At 39.5% G+C, this 27,500-nt stretch overlaps 1 protein-coding gene across 7 annotated transcripts in view; it reads left to right on the forward strand.

Moving 5' to 3' along the window:
• Positions 1–27,500, forward strand: part of POSTN (periostin) — a 218,761-nt gene that overhangs the window by 128,382 nt on the left and 62,879 nt on the right. For all 7 annotated transcript variants that reach the window (XM_044073314.1, XM_044073316.1, XM_044073317.1 and 4 more), the window contains exons 15-16: positions 1,801–1,868; positions 17,560–17,605. In XM_044073314.1, coding sequence (XP_043929249.1) covers positions 1,801–1,868; positions 17,560–17,605 — 114 coding nt within the window. The remainder of the gene's footprint in view (positions 1–1,800; positions 1,869–17,559; positions 17,606–27,500) is intronic.

The raw sequence follows: 27,500 nt of genomic DNA on the forward strand, positions 1-27,500 counted from the left end.
TATTTTAGAAAAATGTAACTGGGACCGCACTTACTCTTTAGGAAAGGGTCTGTAAATGGAGACACTTGTTTTGTAGTGTACTACAAGAAATGGGGTGATGATAGGGGAATGAGCCCTTCCCTTGTGAATAACAGGAGTTAATAAGTGTGCACAATATGTCAATTGTATATCTGGACATTAGCAGGTTGGAGGAAAACACTGGAGTAGCAATCATCAGAGCAAGCTGGGTGCATAGACTCTGAAAGAGTTACTGCAGTTTAGTTACGTCTTCTAATGTTTCTCAAAATAAACATTCACACCATGGCTGTGATTTATAATATTTTGTGTACCCAGAAGTCACAGCTATACCAGATGCACCATGGTGCCATGATATTCTCTGTATTGTGTTGTTCCAGTCTTTAGGATAAGACTCAGGGTTCTGCTAAACTGGCATGGTTTTTGTGTTGTTCCAGTCTTTAGGATAAGACTCAGGGTTCTGCTAAATTGGCATGCTTTTTGTGTTGTTCCAGTCTTTAGGATAAGACTCAGGGTTCTGCTAAATTGGCATGCGTTTGCACAACTTTTTTGACTATCCTCACATAAAGTCTATACTTGGGGCAGTCTATCTGTAAATGGTCTTGCTGATAATGGGAATAGTTTAGTATGAATCAGTGAATTATGTACAGTGTATCTGCTGGTCTTTATACCGCTAGATTGTGTAATCTAAATTTTTTAAAATAAACTCTTATTTACTAACATTTAAGTATATTAGGACAATACTAGTTTGTCCTCACCAGTTTGGCAGTTCTAACACATGGTCCCTCAATGGCTCATTAATTTCCTCAGTTCTACCTGGTTTATTATTAACATCAGCCTATGGGAGCCTTTCCTTTTCGGGGGGCATTAAACTTTTTGTAACTATATTTATTGTCTGGGCAAGAGCTGGAGGTAATGATATGGCATAACCTAGATGAAATCAGCTACTATCTTAAGCAAGTGTGCCAATGTTCTCTTCTGAATCTCTAACACTGACAAGGCAGAGCTGGCTGTAACTGCATACTGCAGAGTATAATGTACGGTGATGTGAGATAAAAGCAATGTGTCCCCTCTATTGCTTCATTCATAATTGAAATACATCAGGCATACCAAAATGTAAATAAAATTATTACTGGATCAGTATAAAATATTAAAAGTAATTTTTGTATTCACTGCCAATTTCTTTTTCCACTAGTATCAGTTGCTCTAATCTCCGTGATGTCTAGGTGCACATCTGGTGTCCAGCAGGTATTGTAAAATCACTGATCGACACTTGGAGGAAATCAAACATGTTGTGCCAGATGGTTTGTTAAGTATGCCTTGTACATCTTCTTCTGCTCATGTAGTGATTCAATCAGATACATTTGATAGGTTTTTGTGTGTCCTTGTCATTCATATTGTCTACTCATAGACTAAATTCTTTTCAGTCTGTTTGGAAAGCATAAATGGCTTACAACAAAGAGTGATCCCATAATGGTTGAAATAATGCACCTTCTAGGAAGCAGAGCTGACCGACTGCCAGTCCACTCTTTCCATGCCCACTCCCACCTGGTTGCCACACACCCACACAGTCTATTAGTTGTATAAATCTCCCATTGCAGAGAGAGATGCCAACCCTATATACCTTTAGGCCAGCATTCAGCAGCACCTTTGAAAATATGTTATTTGCAGATCATAGACCTAATTAACAAAATGCAGAGTTTTTCACCCTGCTGCTGTTCTGAAACTATTTACATTAGTTTAATTTGCAGAGTCTTCAATCATATCTTTCCTTCTTTCTAACAGATATACCTGTTGGAGATGAAAAACTTCTAAGGCTTCTTCAGAAACTCATTAAGACTATTCAGTTCAAGGTAAGATGTTTTGTAGTATGACTTTTAAGTAAAAGATTATATATAAATAAAGGAAATCTCATGAAAACACATGTTCAGCTTAATGAACATCCTTGCTGAGATACACTCAGCAACTTCTTCCAGGTGTTTTCACAATAGATATCGGTAATCATGAAAGATCGGCCCAACTTATATATTACTATGTATGTCCTGGCATTGTTCTTAACTGTGTGGTATATTGAAGTTTTACTCATGGTTGCTGTGGTTTAATCACGAGGGCGAAGCCCGAGTGATTAAATAAAGCCAACTGTGGGTAAATTTCAATATACCACAACCAGAGAGTCAGTTATTGCTATTATACAATGACATTATTTAAGAAAAAAAAAACTTTTCTTAAATGTCTTTGTTTAATGGCACATTAGTGTTCTTCCGCTGGTTGTGGTACACTGCTTCCTTGCTTTGATGTACTGAGCATGTGTATGGGACTTGCGTCCCATGCATACCCAGTACATCAATGCTTTGAAGCAGAAGCAATGGAGAAAAGAAAGTGTCCGTTGCTCCATTTTTTTCTTTCTTTTTTTTCTTTATTTGTTAAAAAAAGTTTTGAGCACTATATGCCAATGGAAAAAAGTCCGGGCGACCAGACCTTTTTCCCTTGGTATATTGTGGGATTTACAATGGGCATGCTTTGGAATATTAATGGGGGTCATTGTATAATTACATATATACCACAGGAAGGTATAGACTAACGCTGTATCTAAACATTTGATAGACAATGGACTCCAACATGTTTTCAGTTTTAGAGTTGTGTAATTCGTTTATTGTAATATGACAGGTGGTGATATGCACAACAAGTTAGAAGTGGAATAATTTAAATGGATTTTAAGATTAAATGCTGATAAAGCACGTAGTCTTAATGCTGCAGTGATCCTTAAACTGGTTTTGAAGGAAAAGCAAATGCAGTTAAAGTGAATGGTATATGTGGACTATTTATTTATAATATTATATTAGTGTTAATAGAAGGTCTGTAAAGTATATTTAGAATGTAGTTTATATTGTGAAGTTTTCTATGTATGTTATTTTATTAACATTTAACTTTAAGGATTGTTGATATTATTTGCATAATGACTGTGACTGGTTAGCTGTATCTTGTTCTTTTAATGTGATTGGTTAGCTGTGTCTTGTTCCTCTTTTAATGTGATTGGTTAGCTGTGTCTTGTTCCTCTTTTAATGTGATTGGTTATCTGTGCCTTGTTCCTCTTTTAAAAGATGGTTTCTTGAAACTTTTTGTATTGCACTGAGGAAGGGTTGTTTTAACCATTAAAACTTTGCAGTCTTAATAAATGTTAATAGTTTTTAGTTTGTGCAGCTTTGTCTTGGAATTTGATTAAATATAAAACATTTTTTTCAATAGATTGAAGACTGCTGGAATGATGCTCAGTTTTTAACTTTTTATTGGTTAATTGGTTAATTGTTTAAATCAGTTTGCTTATTTGCTACCGTTATATAAAAAAAAATAATAAAAAATACACTTTATGCATCACCGCTTAGCTAGGGTTAAATTATTCCTGGCGCCATAAAGTCTGGTCTTTACATTTTCCTTTAAAACTAGCCAATTTTTTAGTTTTAGCACTCAAATCTGTTTCTTTGAGCTCAGCACTTGTTCAGAACTCGTTGTAAGCACTAAATAAGCTACAAATTACTACAGCACTCAACTTTCCTCACTTGTCTAGAGGAAAGCAGTTTTTAGTACTTAATAAATAAGCACCTATCCAGGCATGTCTAAGGGTCAGCTCCCGGTGATTTCTCCTGTCTACCTGATGAATCTGGGCAACTTGGGGCAATGCAGCAATTGCCTCATGTACACAGACAACCCTCTCCTCCTACCATCCAACACTACAACCTGTGAGAGATGCACTTATATAGCCAAACTGGAAGCAAAGCTCTCTTCACCCAAGACTGGACTAAACAATCAAAAGGAGAAGGTAACCACTTGCACCACACCACACTCATCACATAGTCCCTCAAAACCTACACCACCAAAACACACACATAGAAACACAAAACACACGCCTGCATTCACAGAGGCTCTCAATAAAAATCGGCTCAAACAACCGAGACCTCCAAAGCAGAAATGCAAGCAACCTCCACCCCCCAACACAACCCAAATGACACATAGCCCACAAACTCAGTGTGTCACTCAACTACAGCCCATAAGGCATAACGTACCCAACACTCTAGTCATAGGTGACTCTATAGCCAGGCACACTGAGATTCCACTCACCAGGCTAAACAATGAGAAAGTTACTGTCAGATGCCTGCCTGGTGCTAGGATCCGCCACATAACGCACACACTCAGGTCACTCCACAACAAGTACAAATATGACTCTGTCATTGTCCATGTTGGTGTGAATCCGTGCCTCCCTGGACTACATTAAAAGAGACATGGAGGAGCTCTCCAATCTTGTAGCCCAGGCAGGCATTACCCTAGCCCTGAGTAGCATCCTGCCATCACCCAGAATGATACCACAGTACAAGGACAAAATTATTGACTTCAACAATTGGCTAAGCTTCTGGTGTCATTCTAAGGGGATCCGGTATCTGTCTGCCTGGGATGACATGATCAACAGACCAAGATGCTTTGCCAGAGATGGCCTGCACCTGATGCCCTTGGGATTCCGGATCTTGCCACCCCTATAGTGTCTTTTTTAGGCAAGGTTCAAATGACAAATTCACCACCGTAACAGGTACAAGCAAGCAAAATCTGAGGGTAATGCTACTCAATGCTAGAAGTCTAAACCTCAAAATGCATTCACTTGAGGCACTCCTTAAAATGGAGAACATTGACATCTGTGCAGTGACAGAGACCTGATTCAAGGCTCCAGAGACCACCCCTGCATTATCAGGTTATAATTCACACCACACCTAACTAACTCTGGGCAAGACTGCAATCTAAATTGTAACTTGCTAGAGATCCTCCACTATGCCCCAGGATTCCAACTCCTCATTTCTTGATCAACTGGAAAATATTAGGGTACAACCCAACACCCTCATAATGGGTGATTTCAACTACCCCACCATTAACTGGGAAAACTACTCATGTACCAACTCTTTTGCTCAACATTTTCTGGAATTCATAAATTCCAATGCCTTGGATCAACTTATCCACACCCCCACCACGGGCTGCAATATCCTAGACCTGATCATTACCAACATGGGTGACCGGTGTTCCACACCAGAGGTCAATTCCTCGTCAGTCAGATCCAAGCACAAGCTAATCACCCTAGACATTCACATCCTGCCCCCACCCCCCATTAGGGAAACCACAGTAAATACTTTCTCCAAAGCCAACTTCACGCTTCTTAAGACAGAAGTGTCAAACTTCACGACACCCATGCAGATGGACAATAAAGGTACGACTGCTGAATCCTACACAAATGCACTTTATAAACACTTACACGAGTGCATGGATCATGCTATCCCTAACAGAACCAAGATGCTATCCTCCAAAAAAAGGAAGCCAATCTGGTGGTCCCCTGCCATAAACAAACTCTACAACAGAAGAAAGAAGCTGTTGCAAAAAAAAGAGTAAAATCCCAGGATTGGAGGAACTCCCTGGTCAGCCACAGGAAGAAGCTGAAATCCCTCATAAAATCCTCCAAAGCTAGTTACAAAAACAAAATCGCCACTGATTCTAAAGACAACCACAAAGCATTCTAAAGCTATGTCAAGAATCTCAATGGCAATACTCAGATCTGCTCTGAGTTACAACACAATGGCACTAAATACACAGAACCAACTGATATTGCCAACATCCTGGCAGATAGGTTCAGTGCTAACTTTAACCCTCTCTCACCCCCTAAAGGGCACATCTCTATACCGGAAGAATGCAAAGTTCCTGTAATCACGGCTGCACAGGTAAAAACCACACTCTCCAAAGCCAAGAACACAGCATCCATGGGACCTGACAATATCCCAGGCTGCATTCTACATGAACTACAGAATGAAGTGGCACTCCACCTAAGCACCATGTTCAATCATAGCCTCACCTCAGGCTTTGTGCCCACTGAATGGCGCACAGTGACAGTTATCCCACTCCACAAAGTGGGAGCCACCACAGACCCTGGGAACTACTGCCCCATTAGCCTAATGAGCCTGGTCTGCAAGGCCATGGAATGTATCATCATGAAACTTATAAACAAATACATTGGTAATCTCCAAACTCTGGACCCCACCCAGTTCGGATTTGTAAAAGGCAGATCATGTCTGTTAAACCTGATAGACTTCTTTGAAGCCACAGATGAGGGTAAGGTGTTTCACACAGCCTATCTAGATCTTGCCAAGGCTTTTGACACTATCCCCCACTCTAGAATTATAGGTAAACTCACTAAACTAGGTATAAATCCCTATGTCACAAGATGGGTTGCCAACTGGCTCACTGACAGAAGCCACACTGTGAAAGTAGCAGACTCCAAATTCGACTTCAGACCAGTGAAAAGTGGAGTATCACAGGGTTCAGTCCTGGGTCCTCTCCTGTTAGGTATCTACTTTTCTGAAGTACAGGCTAACACAGAAGGTCTCTGGCTAATGAAGTTCGCAGATGACTACAAACTAGGAGCCATAATCCAAACTCCTAACGATGTGGACATCCTACAAAAGGGCCTCACTGAGACAGATGCGTGGTGTCAAAGCCATGGCCTCAAGCTCAATGCCAAAAAGTGCATTGTCATCCCCCTTTGGTAAAAACTCTGTACCCATGAGCTACCACATAGGTGGTAGTCTACTTAACACCAAAAGTGTGATAAGAGACCTTGGGACACAGGTGGACAGTAGTTTCTCCTTTGATAATCACATCACCACAGTAGTCGGGAAATCCTTCTACATGGCACACCTCATCACAAAAAGTTTTTCGTCCAGGAAAAAAAGAGGTCATTGTTCCCCTATACTCGTCACTCATTAGACCCATTGTAGAGTACAACGCCCCTTTTGGTATGTACCTCACAAGACATCTACAACAACTGGAAATGCTGCAGAAATACCTCACAAAGAGGATTACCAGCCTCAAACAGACACCCTACGCAGACCGTCTCAAAAAACTCCAGCTTTACTCTGTCGCATATCGCTTACTCAGAGGTAATTTCTGCCTAACATACAAAGCTTTGTCAAACCCAGAGCTGTTGGACATGCTCCACTTAAAGAAATCCCAATCCCTCCGAGCTACATGCTCTAGGGACCTAAACCTTGTCACCACAATAAACATAACATGCTGGAGAGATAGATTCCTGTCCCAGCGACTTCCCATACTTTGGAACAAACTACCTATCTATATCAAACAAAGCTCCTCATTAGCACTCCAAGAAAAATCTTGATGACTGGATGGGAAATAGGAAATTCAACTCGGGGATCACTTCTGTGGCTCTGCTCGACAGGGGCACAGGAAAATAATTTTCTTAGGTGGCGAAAGCCAGGGTACCTTTTTGGCTAGGCTTATATAGGCCCTAGGGCCAATAGCCTAGTACCTACCTATGAACCTATGAATATTTAATGCACATTCCAATATTTAATGGAGAAAGAGTGGCATGAGGAAAATATATCAGATGTACAACTTGGTGCAACACCTGTTAAAAACATTCTGTTACAGGAATTGTCTTTGAAATGCGCAGCTTTGGTGATTCCTCTTTCCTGAACAAATTAACAATTTATACTGCCTGAAATATGACAGAAGATGCATGGCCCGGACAGTATGAAAATGATCCCTTCCCTCCAAAAAATGCATATTATGTAGTGTTCCTTCAAGAGTGGAGTAGGCAAAACTTAATCTTGCCAGAAGATAAACTAGAATCTGACTTCAAAGAAAAACAGTCAATAATTACATGAACATGATGAGGATATACAAGAAGTAATGGAATTCAGAATTAATAACTTAGAAGAAACTTGTAGTAAATAATCTTTAGAAGTTAGAGGTAAATGATAAAATGTATTCCATGCCACACTCGATGTGCCTAGCACTTAAAAATCACATATGTGTGACAAAAATAGACAAAATCATGTTGAACATAATTTTTGCTCACTGTATGAGTCAAATACAATCACTCTTCCATTATAAGCAGCGTTGGGCATAATTCATTTCTTAATAAGAGGGCCATAATAAACAGGAATCACTCAGCTGCACAGAATACTAGAATGTAAGGTATTTGACATGCTGGAATATGCAGGGATGTGACCAGCCATGTGAATGAAATAAACAAGGGACAAATACTGACTGATCTTTTTAATGAGATAATTGTTGCAGATACTGGCTAATGCCTTTCAAATGTCAACTTTTTGTGGGATGTCCAGATTTTTGCCTCATGTTTTTGGTCTGCTCCTCATAATTTTTTTGTTTTCATGACAAATCACTGAGGATTGAAGTCACTAAACAATGGCACACATTTGAGTTTCAGACTTCATATTCTTCAGAAAATGTATGCTAATATAAATCTTGTTATTATATCAACTTTCTAAGTTTTTAAGACCAATATTTAAAACATGTCCCTATTTTTGAGCCTTTGTTCCCCAGTTCTTTTAGGCTTCTTCTGCTAAGAGGCTATGTTGCTTCCTGTTTTCATTCAATAATTTTCAGTTAACATATGTGGAACAGATTGCAATGATGCCATAATATACTGGACACGATCAGTTACTTCCACAAGACAGTACACAAAATGTACTCAGCATAACTGAACAAAACAAGTCACGTATGTGGACTTAAATGAAGCTGCAACTGGCAATGCTTTCAAGCATGCGAACTTGTACAATGCTTCATTTCTATCACATCTCTCAAGTTTTACTGCTCACAGGCAGAACTCTTCGACATCTGCAGGCAGAACTCTTCGACATCTGCAGGCAGAACTCTTCGACATCTGCAGGCAGAACTCTTCGACATCTGTATTAGTCAGTCGTGTTCATTTTCTTGGCATAATGAAGCAAAGGGCTTCCTTAGAGTCAAAATATTTTATTTTATTTATTTTATTTGGCATTTGTTGATCGGGTTATTCAGACTAAGCTACTGCCCTTTTCCAGCGGTGACCCGAGGAGAAAAGCTCCAGAGTTATACATAAAAAGTACACAATATTATAGTAAAGTATAGTACATAGTTGTATTACAAACAATAAAAAATGAAAAACAGTAACTAAAATGTTAGATCAGTTCTGACTGATATAGCAGTATGCAATGAAAAAGATACTATAAATAGAGTAATGTATCGGTGTTCATAGATTAGTACTAAGCTAACTGCCCTTGCGAGCCATTTTAAGCCTAGCCAGTTATCCCTGGTGAGATATGAGACTCAAACCCTGCACCTTGTATTTGAAAGGCAAACACCTTAACCATTAGGCCACCCTCCCCTAAAAATGATGATGTAAACTCGCAAGACATTTACAGGCTAGTTAGAAGAGATTTAATTACAATGGTAGGGTATTAAGTAGAGTGATGGATTCTAAAACTAAGGGGCTGTGTAAAGCCTTTTAAGAGCAGCAATTGGAGATTCTGGGTTTGAGATGAGGTAGATAGGAGTAGCAGAGAGGATAAAGTATAATTTGGTAGATATGAGCAAGGGGGAAGGAGGAAAGTGGTTAAAGACGGAGGAATTAGTTAGCAAGTAAGAAGGAGAGAGAGAGAAGGGGGAAGGGGAAGTCTGACAGGGAGATGAGTGGTAGAAAGGTTAGGCAGAAAGAACAGATTAGGAAGTTATGGACATTGTGAGGTGAGGATGAGGGGATCGGGGAGGAGTTTGCAGTGCCACATCCTGGAGGCAGGAAGTTTTTGAGAGCATTTTTGAATTGTTGTGGTTGTTTTATGCTTCTAATGTCCAGTGGAAATTTATTCCAGGAGAGGGCAGGGGAGTAGCTATACACTTTTTGACCTACTGTGGATTTGTAGTAAGTTTTGGTCAGTGCTTCTGCCTGTCCTGGGAGGGGTGTAGAAGGAGAGTTGTAGAGATCTCAGGGTAGCAGGAGGGGTTGTATATGCTGGAATTTAAGATCTGTAGTTGTGTCAGTAGTAGATGATGGGGAAATTCTAACCAGTTTCAGGTGTTGAGGGCAAGACAGTGGTGAGATGTAAAGGTTAGATTAGCAGAAAATCTAGTGACTTTATTGTAGATAGCTTCTAGTTTAGTTAAGAGTGAGAGACAGTGATTCTAGACTTCATTGTTAGAATTTTTTTTTTGTTTTATGGAGGAGTCCATGTTTTTCAGGGGTTTTCTTTATACTGTTGTCATATGCAGATCAAATTTGAGTTGGTCATTATTGATGTCACCTAGCAGTTTGGCATGCGATTCAACAATCATAGAGGTTTATAGGTTCATAGGAAGGTACTAGGCTATCTGCCGAAGGCATTTATAAGCCTAGCCAGAATGTGTTGGGTTTCGCCACCCCCTTAGATTAGTTCCCTGTGCCTCTGTCCAGCAGAGCCATTGACATGATTCCTGGGGTAAACTTTCTGTTTCCCATCCACTCGTCAAGGTTTCTCTTGAAGAAGGTTAGCGAGGAGCTCTGCCTAATGTAGATTGCAATCTTGTTCCAGAGCATGGGAAGTCTCTGAGACAGGAATCTATCCCTCCAGCATGTCCTATTTATTGTTGTGGTGAGGTTTAGATCCCTGGAGCGTGTGGCTTGAGGGGATATGGTTTTCTTTAGGTGGAGCATGTCCATCAATTCTGGGTTGGACATGCCCTTGTATGTCAGGCAGAGATCACCTCTGAGTAGGCAGTATGCAACCGAGTACAGCTGGAGTTTCTTCAGTCGAGCTGCATAGGGCATCTGCTTGAGGCCAGTGATCCTCTTGGTGAGGTACTTCTGTGGTCTTTCCAGTTGTTGCAGGTGTCTTGTAAGGTACATCCCAAATGGGGCACTGTACTCTATGATGGATCTGATGAGTGATGCATAGAGGGGCCCAATGACCTCTTTCGATCTGGATGCAAACCCTTTTGTGATTAGGTGGGCCACATAGAAGGATTTTCTAACCACTTTGGCAATGTGATTATCAAAGGAGAGGTTACTATCTACTTGGGTCCCCATATCTCTTATTACGTCTTCCATATTTAGGGGGCTACCACCTATGTGGTAGTTTGTGGGTACTTTGTTTTTTCCAAAGGGGATGACTATGCACTTTTTGGCATTTAGCTTGAGGCCATGGTTTTGACACCAGGTATTTGTCTCAGTGAGACCCTTTTGGAGGATGTCTGTGTCAGCCGGAGAGTCAATTATAGCCCCTAGTTTGCAGTTGTCTGTGAACTTGGTCAGCCATAGTCCTCCTGTGCTTTCATGTACCTCTGAAAAGTATATGCCGAACAGGAGGGGTCCTAGGACTGAGCCCTGGCGAATGCCACTTGTAACCGGTTTAGAGTCAGACCTAGCTCCCACAACTCTTACCATGTGGGTTCTGTCCGTGAACCAGTTGGCAACCCATCTCATGATGTAGGAGTTTATGTTCAGGCTGGTGAGCTTGTCTGTATTACTTGAGTGGGGAATGGTGTTGAAGGCCTTTGCGAGGTCTAGGTAGGCTGTCTGTCTCAAAGAAGTCCACTAGGTTTAGGAGACATGATCTCCCCTTAACAAAGCCGAACTGAGTAGGGTCCAATGTTTGGAGGCTTCCAATGTCTCTGTTAATGAGATCCATGATGATGCACTCAATAGCTTTGCAGACCAAGCTAGTCAGGCTTATAGGGCGATAGTTCCTGGGGTCCGTTGTGGCTCCACCTTTGTGGAGTGGAATAACCGTTGCTGTGTGCCACTCTGTGGGCATGTAGCCTGTGGAGAGGCTGAGTTTAAACAGTGTGTTTAGGTGAGGGGTTAGTTCATCTTTGAGCTCGTGTAGGATGCAGCCTGGGACACTGTCCCATCCCATTGATGCTGTGTTTTTGGCTTTGGAGAGGGCTGTTTTAACCTGAGTGTCTGTGATTTTAGGGACACTACATTCTTCTGGTATAGTGATGAGCCCTTTTGTGGGTGAGAGGGGTGGTAAAGTTTGCACTGAACCTGTCTGCCAGGATGTTGGCTATATCGGTCGGTTCAGTGTATGTTGTGCCTTTCTGCAATAACTCCGAGCAGATCTGAGAATTGCCACTTAGATTTTTGACATAGCTAAAGAATGCCTTGTGGTTTTCTTTGAAGTCTATGGCAATTTTTCTTTCGAAGCTAGCCTTGGATGATTTTATGAGGGAACGTAGTTTCTTGCTGATACTGATCAGGGTTGTCTTCCCTTCTTGGGATTTTACTCTTTTCTGTACTAGTTTCCCCCTATTGTATAGCTTGTTTATGGCAGGGGTCCACCAGACTGGTTTCCTTTTCTTGGAGGAGTGAGTCTTGGTTTTGTTTGGGATAGCATGATCCATGCATTCTTGTAGGTGCCCGTAGAGTGCATTAGTGAAGGATTTTTCAGCTTGGACAGCGTTATCTTTTAGCATGGGAGCTTTGAAACTTCCCACCTTGGACTAAAGTAACGTGAAGTTTGCTTTTGAAAAGTTTTTCACTGTGTTTCTTTGACCGGTGGTGGTGGCGGAATGTAGATATCCAGAATGATTAGTTTATGATCAGATCTAACCAGCGAGGGGTTGACCTCTGGTATGGAACACCAGTCACCCATGTTGGTGATGACCAGGTCCAATATGTTGTCACCTCTGGTGGGGGTGTTTACCAGTTGATCCAGGGCATTTGAGTTTATAAATTTTAGGAAATGTTGGGCAAGAGAGTTTGTACTTGAGTAGTTCTCCCAGTTAATGTTTGGGTAGTTGAAATCACCCAATATTAGGGTGTTTGGTAGGAACTTTATGTTTCCCAGTGTTTCCAGGAATGCAAAGTGGGGGTCCTGGGACATGGTGGGTGATCTGTAGCAAGCTATAATTTGAATAGTAGTTTTGTCCATTGTTAGTTGCTCGTGGATGAGCTCTGAAGCATTGTGCTGTGTCACTAACCTGGAGGTGTGGGTATCCTTGATGAATGGATACTCCCCCACATTTTGTATTTCGGTCCGGGTTTTGTGACCAAAATGTATGGTATGAGTTGTAGCCTGGTAGTGCTGGGGTGCTCTCTGGAGTCTTAAACCAGGTTTCTGTTACTGCACATATATCGATTTTCTCCATACTGAGGAGTGCCTCGAGTATGTGCATTTTGAGGTTTAGGCCTCTGGCACTGAGTAGCATTACCCTCAGTTTTTTGTTACTTGTGCTATTTACGGCGGTGGGTTTGTCTTTTGAGCCTTGCCTAAAAAAGGCACTATGGGGGTGGCAAGAGCCTTGGCCAGTATTCGAAAGCCTAAGGGTGACAGGTGCAAGCCATCTCTAGCGAAGCAGCGTGGCTTGTCGAGCATGTCATCCCAGGCTGACAGACAGTGGATCCCCTTTGAATGACACCTGAAGCTTAGCCAATTGTTGAAATTGATAATTTTTTTCTCTATACCGTGGTATCATTCTTGGTGAGGGTAGAATGCTACTCAGGGTCAGGGTCATACTGGCCTGGGCTACGTGATCAGAGAACTCCTCCATGTCTCTTTTCATGTAGTTCAGGAAGGTACGGCTCAGGTCATTCACACCAACATGTACAATGAAAGAATCATATTTGTACTTGTTCTGGAGTGACCTGAGTGATTGTGTTATGTGGCGGATCCTGGCACCTGACAGGCAGGTGTTGTTCAGAGATGAGCTAGTGAAAGTGGGTTTTAGGTGATTGAGGGATTTAGGTAGAAAAAGCAGTACTTTTGCCTTTTTTAATTTAGAATAAGCTGATTCTTGGTTTGTCACTTTTCTATAGAGTTGAAGGATTTTTGGGTTAGGTCACTGAGATCTGAAAGTTTATCAGCTGTAGTCATGACTGCTGAGTCATCAGCGTATTCTATCAATAAAGATTGTGGACAGGATGTATATAGGAAGTTGGTAAAGATATTGAATAATAGTGGTCCAAGTTCTGAACCTTGAGGGACACCCATCTTTATGGGAGGGGGGTATAGTGTAGAATGCCGTTTGACTGATTGCTGTCAGTCGATGAGGTAACTCCTAAACTAGGAAATAGTTGAGGTGGTGAGATTTAGATTGGAGAGTTTGTCAAGGAGCAGGGAGTGAAAGACCGTATCAAATGCTTTAGAGAGGTCCAGGAATACACAGGAGACTAATTTGTTTTGGCAAGTAAGGTTGTATTAGTGAAGGAGATAAGAGCAGTTGTTGCACTGTGGTTGGGACGAAAGCCATACTGGCTTGGTGTTAACAAGTTTTCTTGCAGTAGCTAGTCAAGGATTTGCTTGCGAACACATTTTTCTAATAGTTTGGAATGGACAGATAGAATAGCAATAGGCCAGAAGTTGGATAGTTCAATGGAGTTGCCTCTTTTATGTATGGGTATCGTATAGAATTGTTTCCATAAGGAGGGTACTTTGGATTCTGTTACTGAGCGGCTGATAAGGAGAGAGTTAGGAGGGGCCAGAGAGCTAGCAGTTAATTTGAGGAAGAGAGAAGGAAGGCTGTCAGTGGAGGAGGAACATGGTTTCAGTTTGAGAAGCAGATGCTTTATATAAGTTGTTGATACAGCTTTAAGGGAGAAACTTGGATTAGATTTGGTGTTGGCAGAGATTTCAGTAGGGTTGTCAGTAGTAGAGCCTTGCATTAGTTTGCTAATAGTTTCTATAAAGTAGTTGTTCAGTATGGATGCAGTTTCATGGGGAGTATTATTTGGGCAGGGGTTGGGAGTAGATGGATTACCAGGGTGAAGTACTTGATTAATGGAATTCCAAAATGTTTGGGGGTATCCATATTTAATTGCTGATCTTAATTATTTCCAGATGTTCACTAAAACACTTGGTATGTGATGGTCATGATAGACATTCCAAGAATTTGTGCTTAACAGTTTGTGGATTATTCAGAAAAGAACCAGCACTTCCTCAATTAAGAGTCATATAATTCCATGGCTCCGGTTGTACATAATTCTTGTATATTTGTGTTACTTTATTTTTTCAGAATTTAGTTCACATCCAAAACATAGACATGTGAAATAACATGTCTTAAAAAAGAATACTTCTCTTCTATCCGCATACAGTTTTTCCGTATATAGCTGGATGCATTGTTCTTAAGGAGATAAATGCTAATAAGCAATATTTCTTAATATTTTTTAACCACTGATAACTCTAGATTCCTGTAAAATAGAAGTAGGTGACTGTTCTATTATGTCTCTTTTCATTGCCAACAGTTCAATTTAAATATCAATTTGTCCTGTGGAGGTAATATAAATGCACATTATCACTGCCCCTTGATTGAGTAGTCTGACACGTTACTTCTTGGATGCTGATAACCTTTACATCAGTGGAAAACCATAGTGTAATGTATGTTAACACAGATAAGTTTGACTGCAACTTGGAAATATTCAAATAACATCCTAAGTATACAAGACACTGATTATTTATAAACCCAAATTCTCATCTAAATTATTGGCCCATAAATGGAATAATGATTAAAAAAAAAAAAAAAAAAAATTGTTCATGAATCATGACATGCTGGAGGAAAACCCTTGTTACATGACACAGCCCTTGAGTTAAACTACTTTTTGTGTATAAACAGGTTTTCTTGCAAAAAAAAAAAAAAAATGTTGCCAAGGCAGTGTCTGACAAGGTGCGCTGAGTTGCTCCCTGTGATTGCTACATATTACTTTTAAGATACAAAAAAAGTTGTATGCAGTCATCTCAAATATCTCCATGTGGGAGTACTAAGGTAAAACATATTCCAGACTTTGAAGATTCTTAAAAAAAAGCCCGTATTAAGAGCAATTTGTGAACATTACAATATGGTACATAATGGTACAGCAGATCGTGGAGCACTTATGCATGACGATGCTAAATTTCAATAGTCAGTTTTCAGTCAGAACTGTTGCTATTACATATTCATGTCCGTTCATTTTAGTTCATGGGATTTGGAATAGTGGGAGAATGTGAATTATGATTCTTCTACTGTTTCCCACTTCTCCAAGTTTGGCATATATAGAAAGCAGGGATATGAGGGGCTCCTCCAGATATTGAGAGTACAGGTTGCTTATTCCCCCAAAAAAGAATTGTTTAGTGTTCTGCATGGCATCTGAAGTATTGCTGTTTTGCCTGTGTGATGTTTTGCAGGATTACATGTTTTAGCTGTGATTAATCAAATGCTAATTAAATATTATGCAATCAGTTATAGTACAACCACAGCATGCTATAGATAAGCCAGTGAAACACAGGAAAGTCATGAGCAAAAGAGGTGCATTGGAAAGAAAGAATGTTGGTAGCTTGGAAGTCATACAGTTTGTTAATGTGCAGTTTCATAAAGGCCAAAATATCAGTCTCACCTATGGAAAATCAAAGATATTCCCCTTCACTGATGGTCTACAGAAGTGGACTTTAAATAATAAAAAATAGGATTGCAGGGGATATTAATTCCTACTTGGTGGATACAGGGTGGCAAAGCCCCGAGTGGATAATGTAGACAGTTTTCCTCACAAATTGTTGGGTTGCATAGTAGGGAATGAAATTTCAGTGGCACAACAGTCCTTAAAACAATCTATATCCGTTTGCCAGTTATTGTAGAATTATGCTAAATCATTAAAATGACAGATGAGCAAAAGGAATTCTTACACAAAAGTGTTGAAGGAGACAGGACTAACTGAGGACATTTTCCACCTGTTACACACTTCAGTTCATGTTAGAGCTGAAAGCTATGATCTTGGAGCTAGAAACAGAAGAAGAAAAAGCATAAAAATGAACTATGTAAACTACAAAGAACACTATTAAAAAAAACTTGGATCGTAGGCAGATATTTTAAGAAAATAGTACTTTATGATAAGCTAATAAAAAAGTCCTCGGATCAAGACAGATATTTAATGTTTAAGGAAAACAGAGTATAACATAGATTTGTACTGACTGTGCTGTATATGATAAGGACAGAAGAGAAAAAAACATAAAGAAAGTATACAGAAAGCATACATCTTTCCCGGCTGTCAGCAGGAAGGATTTCTGTTCGAGAAAGACTTTCTTATAAGATGCAGTCTGCTTTTTGGATGATTTTTCTCTTCATGAGACCAGCATATTGAGATAAAGCACTAGTTCTTTTTGAAACTGAGAACTACAGATAAGGAAAAGCCAATCTTGCGAGAAAGTGGTGAGAGATATGTACCAGGTAGGGGTTGTGTTTTCAGCAGTAATTCATAGCTCATTACAGCAGGATTTAATAACTGAAATACTTGTAGGAGTTTAGAGATAACCCTTGGCACTTTAAAGTAAAGTCAGCTAGTTCATGCAAATCTACAATATGCACTTAAACCCATATCATACTATTATAATTATATAACGCTTTTAGTTTCAGCTTGAAATGACACATTTTCTCATGATTTGGAATTCCAGTCCACTGACACTGCTGAAATAAATAAAATGGAAAGTATGTTATTTTGCAAGGCCGTCATTACCAGGCACATGGCAAACAAATTAATTCATTAAACATTGCACATGCATTAATTATATGCTAATTTGTACACAAGCAGAGCAAATAGATTTATTTTGCTTTCTTTGAAGTTAAAAATTTTGTCTTAAACTACCATGAACTAGATTGTTTTTGAAAGAGAATGATGCTTATCATTTTATGCAAATTATTGCATTTCTGTAAAACAATCACTTCATTTAGCAACTACTGTGCGATATATAACTTTTTTTTTTATTATCTACATTTCAGTTTGTTCGTGGTAGCACCTTCAAGGAAATTCCTCTTAAATTTAAAAGTAAGTTTGGTTTTCTATCTAGCTAGATATACCTAAAGCAAGTAATGTAAAGAGAATACCACATGCTATATAGCCATATGTACTGCATCGTTAATCGAGCAAAAATGAGAAATGTATCATAATTATCATAATTATCATCGCTGTTAAAAAGAATCCATTCTTTATATGAGTCCTTGTCATTTTAAGATTTCTTATTTGCTTTCCCAAAATGTGTTTTAATAACTGATTTTACTTGGTAAGAGCCAACAAATCTACTCACATCTTGGCATGAGTTTTTTTTTCAAATGGGTCTTACCTTGCTGTTTATCTGAGGTATGGAATCTGACGAAAGGGTTCGGTACAACTTATGGCTACATGTGGCAGGATTATAGCTCACTGCTGAAGAACCACACACTGTTAGTAGCAGAAATATTCTAAGAAGTAAGTCAACACAGGTACGGAGAAAGGAAATTCTGCCAATAAGGATGACTGCAATTAGGGATACAGACAGTAGGCAAGAGGGGGCTGGAATTCACAGTAGAGAACTGGCAAAGGAACCGAGCTACTGGGAGCAAATAATTAGCGAGGGAAGGGTAAAAGAATGGGAAGAGGCCAAGAATTCTTTCAACTGCAGGCTACAGATTGCCATCCCTATCAAAGACTGGTATGAGAGTATAGGCAAAGAAGCAAAGAGAAGGAAAGGGGGGTCCTAAGAAAAAGTCCAGTACTGGTAGAGTTTTTGTAGAACCTAGAACAGAAGCTGGTGTTAAAAAGGGATAATTAATATAGCATATAAAATATTGCATGATAATTGTAGGAATCAATCAGAGGAGGCTAGAAATGATTGTGATGAGAGAATGGATTAGCAATTCAGAAAGAAACAATGGGGGTTATGTGTATGGCTCCCAAATATGCAACAATATCTAGAATATTTAGAATCTTTGCTTGGAAGTGTTTGCCTAAGTACTTTTATACTCTAAGTAGGCTCCAAAGAAATTGTCCTCAGGTAGATAGCAAATGTTGGAGGTGTTATGGGGAAGAAAGAGATAATTAGGAAGATATTTTGATTTTTGGAGTGTAATGAATTGGTAGACTTAAAAATTCTCTGTAGACTACTCTGTCAGAAATACTGTGTGAACAAATTGGTGTAACTAAGGAAATTATTTTTTGAGCTGTAATATAGACCTAGTTAGACCTTGCTGAGTTTAGTTCAGGTGGTTGCCAAAAAGCAATTACTGGAAAATGGAAATCAAAGTCTAAACCACCTGTACTGGAAGAAGTGACTATAGTAACAGAGATAAAAGAACTGGAAACAGGATATTTAGAAAAGGGTAGGAGCAAATTACATAGTAAATATAAGAACTGTGGGAACAATATGTGCAGAATGATGTTTTGGAGGAGGAATAAGGCTTAAGGGAAGGTAGAAATTGAATGAGCTTTGCAATGTTTGCCCAACAATGACTGTATAGAAGATTATACGTGATGTACAATGTTTGCAACTGAAAATATGTCAATATGGTTTGTTTTCATTTATATAGATGGATGATTGCCTATTTCATAAGTGATAATTTAATAAAGATGTTTCTTGTTTTAAAAAAAACAGCCACATACTGTTTAATGTCACTCTTCGCATGTTTCTAAATTACATGGCAAAAGTACATGCCAGTTTTTAAAGACAGAGAAAATACGTCTTCAAATATTGTAAATGTTCCATAAGTAGGTATCACTGTCTTAAGACTAATGCATAAGACTTCTGAAAAATGTTGCAGCCTTGCTGTCATTTGCTGGGAGTTAATTAAAACTGCTTTTCCTTGCTAAAATGGAGCTGTATGCTCAGCTAAAAGACTGGATAGTGCTGTTTTGGGTATATTCCTAGGCTGTATGCTACTGTGGCTTTTACTTTACTCAGACTGTTGTTATGGCTTAAATACTTTGAAAAGCCAAACAGATTCGTACTATAAATTCTATGGGATTCTTTCAATTATGTTTACTTTTCACCCCTTCATTCCAAGTTGGAAAGGTGTTCTGTAAGTAATATCACTAAAGACAAGCCACTGCTGATCTCTACAGCCTAGCTACCACCTGTTGCATTCATAAATAAATCAATAACATCCTTAATAATTGTCACAAAAATAATGTAATCATTCTAGGAGATCTCAGTCTTAATAATCTAGGCCCTCTTTCATCTGACATGGGTACTTTACTAACAGACCTAGGTCTCCCTGAACTCATAAATGAACCAACAAGATCAAATACTCCACCCTCAACCTGATTATTACTAACATACCAAACTCCATCGCCAACATAAACATTTTGCCACCATCACTAAGTGACCACCACCCAATCACCTTTACAGTTGTCAACCATCCTATAAATGGACCACCAATATTAAAAGCCTTCAGAAACCAGAGCAGCACTAATACTGACAACTTAGAATCTTTCTCAGACCCCAAAACTGGAACCATGTACTCTCCTTACGTGATCCTAATGCAATGGCTGTATGCTTATCCAACTTTCCGCTCCAGCTGCAAGACAAATTCTTCTCACTTATCCCCAGGCTTTATAAACCCACCAAAACTGAATGACTGTCTACTGAACTCAGCCATCTTTTAACCTAAGGGATGAAGCCTGGCAAAAATAGAAAGGCACCTCCACAACTGACAACCTTACCTACTTTATAGTTTTGCATAACCTAGGCAAGAAGTCCATCAAAAAGCACAAAAGAAATATCCAAACAAAGAAACAAAGAATGCTCTTACATCCCCCCAAATATTTTTGGAAAGAGGTTAACCTACTTACAGGAAGAAAACCTCCTCATTATACTCCATTGTGAGCACCATTCAATGTGGTACAGCAAAACTGTCTCCTGAAGATTTCTTTAAAGAATTTATCAGCCTCCCATTAATAAACTGCATATCTCCCACAATCATGCATTTCCCACCACACCACCATTCATTCCTCTCTTCTACTTCAAATGCATATGTCCCAAAGAAGCCTGTATTTTACTTGAAAATATTTCTACTGACACCACTCCTGGATCTGATAACATAAACCCCTGGTTCATATATCACTGCTGAGAGCATTTTTGTCTTCCTGTCATCCACAAAAATAATCTATGTCTCACTCCAAAACAATATACCACAGATTTGGAAAAGTGCTCTAATTAAACAGCCACAAAGAAATCATCCCAAAAGATATCTTTCACTTTCAACCAATATTCACCCTCCCAATTCTGGGCAAACTGCTATACACCCAACTCTCCCACTATATCCAGCAATACCACCTGCTGTCCTCCAAACAACATGGATTCTGGCCTGGATGGAGTACTATGACAGCACTTTGGTCCCTAACTGATGACATCCTGCTAAAGTTTGCCTCCTTACAGGTGCCCTATGTATAGACTTGATAAACAAACTAACTGAAATTGATATCAGTCCAGACCATTGTTTAAAAACTTCCTCACTGACAGACACTTCAGAGTTCATATAGGATCTTCCCAATCAGAATCTGCATCTGTTACCAAAGGTGTACCACAAGGGTCCATTTTGTTAACCCCCTTCTCCAAATTCATTAACAAGCTTCCTTGTCATCTCCCCCATCTCCCACTTATCCTCTGTGCTGATGACATGGTCATTTACTGATCAGGTCATTCTCACACCAACATTCAGTGCCAACTCCAATCAGACTTAAATGAGCTCCATCAATGACTCATAAACCATAAATGACTTCTCAACCCCCACCAAAGACCAAGACTATGCTTTTTTTTAAACTCCACAGAAATTCACCAAGTGCCTGACTCTTTAAGTATCTTTGACCTGAACAACCATTCCATAGAGACAACCCCACTTTCAAATACCTAGAACTATGGCTTAATCTGTCACTAAGCTTCCATTTCGACATAGAGAAAGTGTGATCCAAAATAAACTTCCTCATCTTCTGGGCCAAAAAGATCTCCCCTTTTCTATCACAATCAGCAAGAGCAGCCACTGGTAAAGGAGTTCTCCTTTTTCATCTTGAATTTGGACTCCCAAGTTTTGCTTCTAACTCAAGAAACAAACTGCAGTGCTCCATACTGTCTTTAATAGCTTCTGCTGATGCATTACATAGTTGTCCCTCTGTCAGCATCACTTTATTACCTTAGAAAAAGCAAAATGTCTACCAGTAAACAAAGATCTAACCTACTTTTAGGATCTCAGCTCTACGAACTACTCTAGCTCTATACATTTACTCCCTTTGCAGCTAGACTTCATGAAAAAACTCTTCATACAATCTGAGATACTACTCACAAGCCACACCAACTGTCATTACCCCTAGAACCAAACTCCACAGCACTGCACATGCTCTGGCACAGCATCCCTTATTACCCCTAGAACCAAACTCCACAGCACTGCACATGCTCTGTCACACCATCTGTTATTACCCTAGAACCAAACTCCACAGCACTGCACATGCTCTGTCACACCATCTCTCATTACCCCTAGAACCAAACTCCACAGCACTGCACATGCTTTGTCACAGCATCCCTTATTACCCCTAGAACCAAACTCCACAGCACTGCACATGCTCTGTCACACCAAATCTCATTACTCCTAGAACCAAACTCCACAGCACTGTACATGCTCTTTCATACCAACGCTCAAGAAAAACATTGCCATGCTCCAGACTGTCTCTAATAGCTTCTGCTGATTCATTACATAGTTGTCCCTCTGTCAGCATCATTTTCTCATCCTAGAAAAAGCAAAACGGCTACCCATTAAACAAAGCTATAACCTACTTTTAGGATCTCAGCTCTACAAACTACTCTGTCTCTACACATTTACTCCCCTTGCAGCTAGACTTCAGGAAAAAAACTCTTCATACAATTGGCGATACTACTCACAAGCCACACCAACTGTCATCATCCCTAGAACCAAACTCCACAGCACTGCACATGCTCTGTCATACCAACTCTCATTACCACTAGAACCAAACTCCACAGCACTGCACATGCTCTGTCATACCAACTCTCATAACTCCTAGAACCAAACTCCACAGCACTTCACATGCTCTGTCACACCAACTCTCATTACCCCTAGAACCAAACTCCACAGCACTGCACATGCTCTGTCATACCAACTCTCATTACCCCTAGAACCAAACTCCCCAGCACTGCACATGCTCTGTCACACCAACTCTCATTACCCCAGAACCAAACCCCACAGCACTGCACATGCTCTGTCACACCAACTCTCATTACCCCTAGAACCAAACTCCACAGCACTGCACATGCTCTGTCACACCAACTCTCATTACCCCTAGAACCAAACCCCACAGCACTGCACATGCTCTGTCACACCAACTCTCATTACCCCTAAAACCAAACCCCACAGCACTACACATGCTCTGTCACACCAACCCTCATTACCCCTATAACCAAACCCCACAGCACTGCACATGCTCTGTCACACCAACTCTCATTACCCCTATAACCAAACCCCACAGTACTGCACATGCTCTGTCACACCAACTCTCATTACCCCTAGAACCAAACTCTACAGCACTGCACATGCTTTGTCACATCAACTCTGGATGACGCAGTGGTACAGTGGTAGCATTGTTGCCTCTCAGCAAGTATCTCTCCAGTTTGATTCTTGGATGGGGCTCCTTCTCTGTGGATTCTGCATGTACACCCTATGTTTGTGTGAGTTTCCTCCCAAATTTGAAAGACATGCACTTGGAATATTTCTTCGTGAGCCTCCGCTGAAAATTGGCTTTGTTCCAAGTTAGACTTTCCTGGTTAACAAATGTTAAATAAATAAATACACTCTCATTGCCCCTAGAACCAAACTCCACATGCTTTCTTCTCTCAGGCACCTACTCTTTGGCAAGCTTTCCACATTAACGTTAAGGAAATCAATACTTGCTCCAATTTCAGAATGCATCTCAAAAAGCACTTCATCCAAGCCAAATGCTTCAACACAGGACATGTCTTTCAACTTATCTCCTTTCAGAATCTCTTCTCCTCTCCTAAGATTCTCTGAAGACTGACTCACTTTAGAATCTAATGTATATTGTACATTACACTCTACTTTGTATTATGCTTGTTCACTGGAATGTATGTATATACATGTTTTTTTCTATGTAATTAGTCTGAACTATTCTGTTATCGCTTATATTTCTGTATGTTGTGTTGGTGAAATGTTTTGTATTTCATCTAGGCTAGCCTGAAATTGCTCAGTACTGATCAACGCACTACTTCAATAAATAAATATCGATCAATAAATAAATAAATAAATATTAGTTATTATAATAGAAGAATTTTTTTGGACTGCTCTTACTACATGGTGGTTGAGGTGGAGGCAACTATTGAGCCAGCTTCCAGGATCTCTGAGTACAGTACCATTTTGGATATACTATATATTGAGGGAGACAGCTGCTTTTCAAGTATGACACTACTATGCCGTTATGCACTCAATTCTAACCCTTTTTCTGCGCATCACACGTTTATGTGAGTTAGTTCCTAATGTAATGAATGGGTATCAGAGGAAGGTTTGACAATGCCCAGTTTGCAGTTATCTACAAACTTAGCTAACTAGAGGTCCTGATTCCTGGTCCAGAGATCAGAGTAGATTCTGAAATTTTGGGGTTCCAGGGCTCAGGTCTGGGGCATACCAAACCGGCGCCATTTACCTCAGCTATGTAGGGTCAGTCTTTCAGCCAAATGGCTACTTACCTCACTGGATATTAATGAGACACTTAGCTTACTAATGACGTCAGCACGGGGAACATTGTTGAATGCTTATGCATATCCAGATTACCTGCCGGAACTGCTCTCCCCAGCCTATGTGACCTTTCTGAAGAAGTTAAATAAACTGAGTTAGCAGGATCTCCCTTTCACAAAACCAGATTGATGTGGGTCTACCCTGATGCATTTTATGATGTAGTTTAGGAAGATCGATATGATCAATACAATGGCTTTGTAAATCAGACTAATAAGGCTAATGGGTCTAAAGTTTCCCCTGTCCGTGACAGGGCCACACTTTTGAAGGAACATTACCATTCCAGTTTGCCTTACTTCACAGACAAATTCTAAGCTAAGGTCAGGTTAAGCAATTTAAGTAGGAGTTCCACAAGGGCATGTTTGCTGCAGTTTATTAGACATCCAGGTAAATGATCACGCCCGTTGAAAATTTATTTTATTTATTTATTTTATTTTACATTTGTTGACCGGGATAGTCTGACTGGATACTTGTCCATTTTCAGTGGAGGCCCGGGGAGAAAAGCTCCATACATACATACAGAAAAACTGTTACATTAAACAAGTTAAAGCACTTTTACAGATACAATACATAGGATAAAAGGCATTGATTCTGTCATATATAAATATGATTTGTTATAGAGTAACAATTAGGAAGCAATGTAGGGGTGGCCAAAAGACCTCTTTAGCACATGTTTATATTGCCATAGTTAATCAGGATTAGAGCAAGGACATAGCCATTGCCTTTTAAAGTACTGGTTTAGATTTGTTTTAATTGGGTTAGAACAGGTTCTGAACTAAGCTCAGCAGGAAGTGAGTTCCATATTTTGCCAACAGAGTTGGAATATAGAGAGTCTCCAGATGAGTTGTTGCTTTTGTGGGTTTGGCCTAGTAATTTGTTGGATGAGTAAAGTGTCTTGAGGTTGCTGTAAGGGGTGATCATTTTTGTAAGTACGGGTGTGTTTTCAGGTTGGTAGGGAATTTTATGTGCTACTATTAGCTGATTGTACTGAAGTTGGATAGCCAATTCTAGCCACTCTACATTCTTTAGGTTCAGACAGTGGTGTGCTCTGGATGCTGCTCCAGTGGCAAATCTAGCAATATGATTAAAGCAGCTAGAGAGTTTTGTTAAGGTCATACTTACTCAAGTTCGTGAAGAGAGGGGATGCATAAAGGAGGGTGGAAAGTAGATGTGTACGGGCAATTACCGTCCTAGCTAGTGGAGTGAAGAAAGGTTTGATCTTGTATACTGAGCCAAGTTTTTTATTAACTTTTTTAATAGTTTGATTAATATGCATATACTATATTTGGTCTTGCAGAGAATTAATCCTCCACATTAAATTTCCAATAGTTTAGTCGGTGTCAATGACTCAGCAGATAACATAATCGCCTTTGGTGATGGAAAGCTAGAAAGTACCTGATGAAGTTCAAGCACTATCTGGACGAAAAGTGCTTAATAAAGATGTTCTTTAAAAACAGAGCATCGTTTGGGGTTTGTGCCTTCAACAGCTATTTTTTGTTTATCTGAAGGCTAGAAGGTTGTAGGTTCTATTCTTGCACCAGGTAGATGGATTTCCTGATACTGCAGTGTAGCATTAGGGGATGCCACACTTCTGGGTGTGCCATTAATTAGATGGGACATTGGTCTGAGGTCCTGTGTGCTTGAGTTGGTGGTAGCTCGGGTAGATGTAAAAGATCCCATGGTACCTATCAAAAAGAGTAGGAGATGTTTTCTAATGCCCTGGCCAAATTTTCCTAGTAGTATAAATGCCACCTCAGTTCTCCCCTTGCTCAGTCAACAAATGATAAATAAATAATATAAAAATAAGAGCGCCTTCAGTACATGTTCCTTTGTGATATTATGAGCTGCAGTGGATGTGGGAATTTGTGGTATTAAGATAGTTGTTTCAGAGGTAAAGTTTGCACTAAACGTTCTTGGTGGTATATTTACGAAGTCTAATGGGTCTGAGTGGATGGTGGCCATCTTGTTCAGAACACTGGTTGGCAATATTTCTTGTTTCTTAATGTAGCAAAAGCCTGATTAAATTCACAATTTGCTTTACTATTCCTTTAGTTCCTTACTGATATTATTAATGCAAACTTTACTATGAGGAATTTTAGATCTGTTGTATGATTTGAGAATTTTTTTCTTGTTATAGAGCTTATTTAAGCTATTGCACCATCAGGATGGTTTATTCTTAAATGTCACACTATATTTAGCTGTAGTGGGGACTTCTGTGTCTAAGTACTTTTCTGTGTGAGAGTAAAACTCTTTTGTATAAATAGTAGCTGTATCAGTATTAGGTGAATTTGGATAGCTCATTATGTAGTTTGAGTGGGTTTGTGCATCTGAAATCCTTTAATTCAGAAGTATTGACTCCAAAGATTTTAGGGATTTTGAAAGAGAAGATTATATTCAGATTTAAGTAGGGATGGAGAAACTAGGGGATTGCAGATGTAGTGGTTATATTATATTAGTTACAACCATGTCAAGACCCATCTTCTTGTTAGTTTGTTAATAATCTGTTTCCAGGAATTTTTTATTTATTAAGTCTAATAATGCCTACCTTGCAATTATTGACTGGTGGATTAGGTTGTGATGCCCTGACTCTAAAATAGATTAAAAGGGGGTAGGTTAGTGCAGAGTGAGGATATTAAACCAAGGACAACAGGATCAATTTCTTTGCTTTAATTCCATCCATTAAACTGCCACCAGTAGAGATTAAGTCAGACAAGAAGTGTGTTGTATGAGGAGAAAACATCCTGAAGTGTCTGGTTTGTGTGTTATATAGAAAATATGGTGTTTTATGTATGTTCAGCTGTACTCACCACTGAGGGGGATTTTGTCCTGAAATGATTTAATAAACTGGATGGATGGAAGAAGGAAATTTAGGATGTTACATGTGCATTGCACGTTGTGCTATAGTAGTGGATTTAACAATTGAGCAGTTCTGGTTAGGGCTTTTAGAGCATAGTTTTGCCTCTTTTCATTAAAGGTGAGGCAGACATACCTATAGTCCTATAAGGACACATTGTTTTAGTTTCTTTAGATTAAAACTCAGTATTACAGTTGAATTTCCAGTCAAGAATCTTCCATATTGTTATCTTAACTAATAAATTAAACCTGCTTTATTGTAATTTGTTGCTCTACAGGACAAAAAAGTGAAAGTAAAAAAATGA

This window comes from Protopterus annectens, chromosome 5.part1 (assembly GCF_019279795.1).
Source record: "Protopterus annectens isolate FY-2018-M chromosome 5.part1, PAN1.0, whole genome shotgun sequence".
NCBI lineage: Eukaryota > Metazoa > Chordata > Ceratodontiformes > Protopteridae > Protopterus > Protopterus annectens.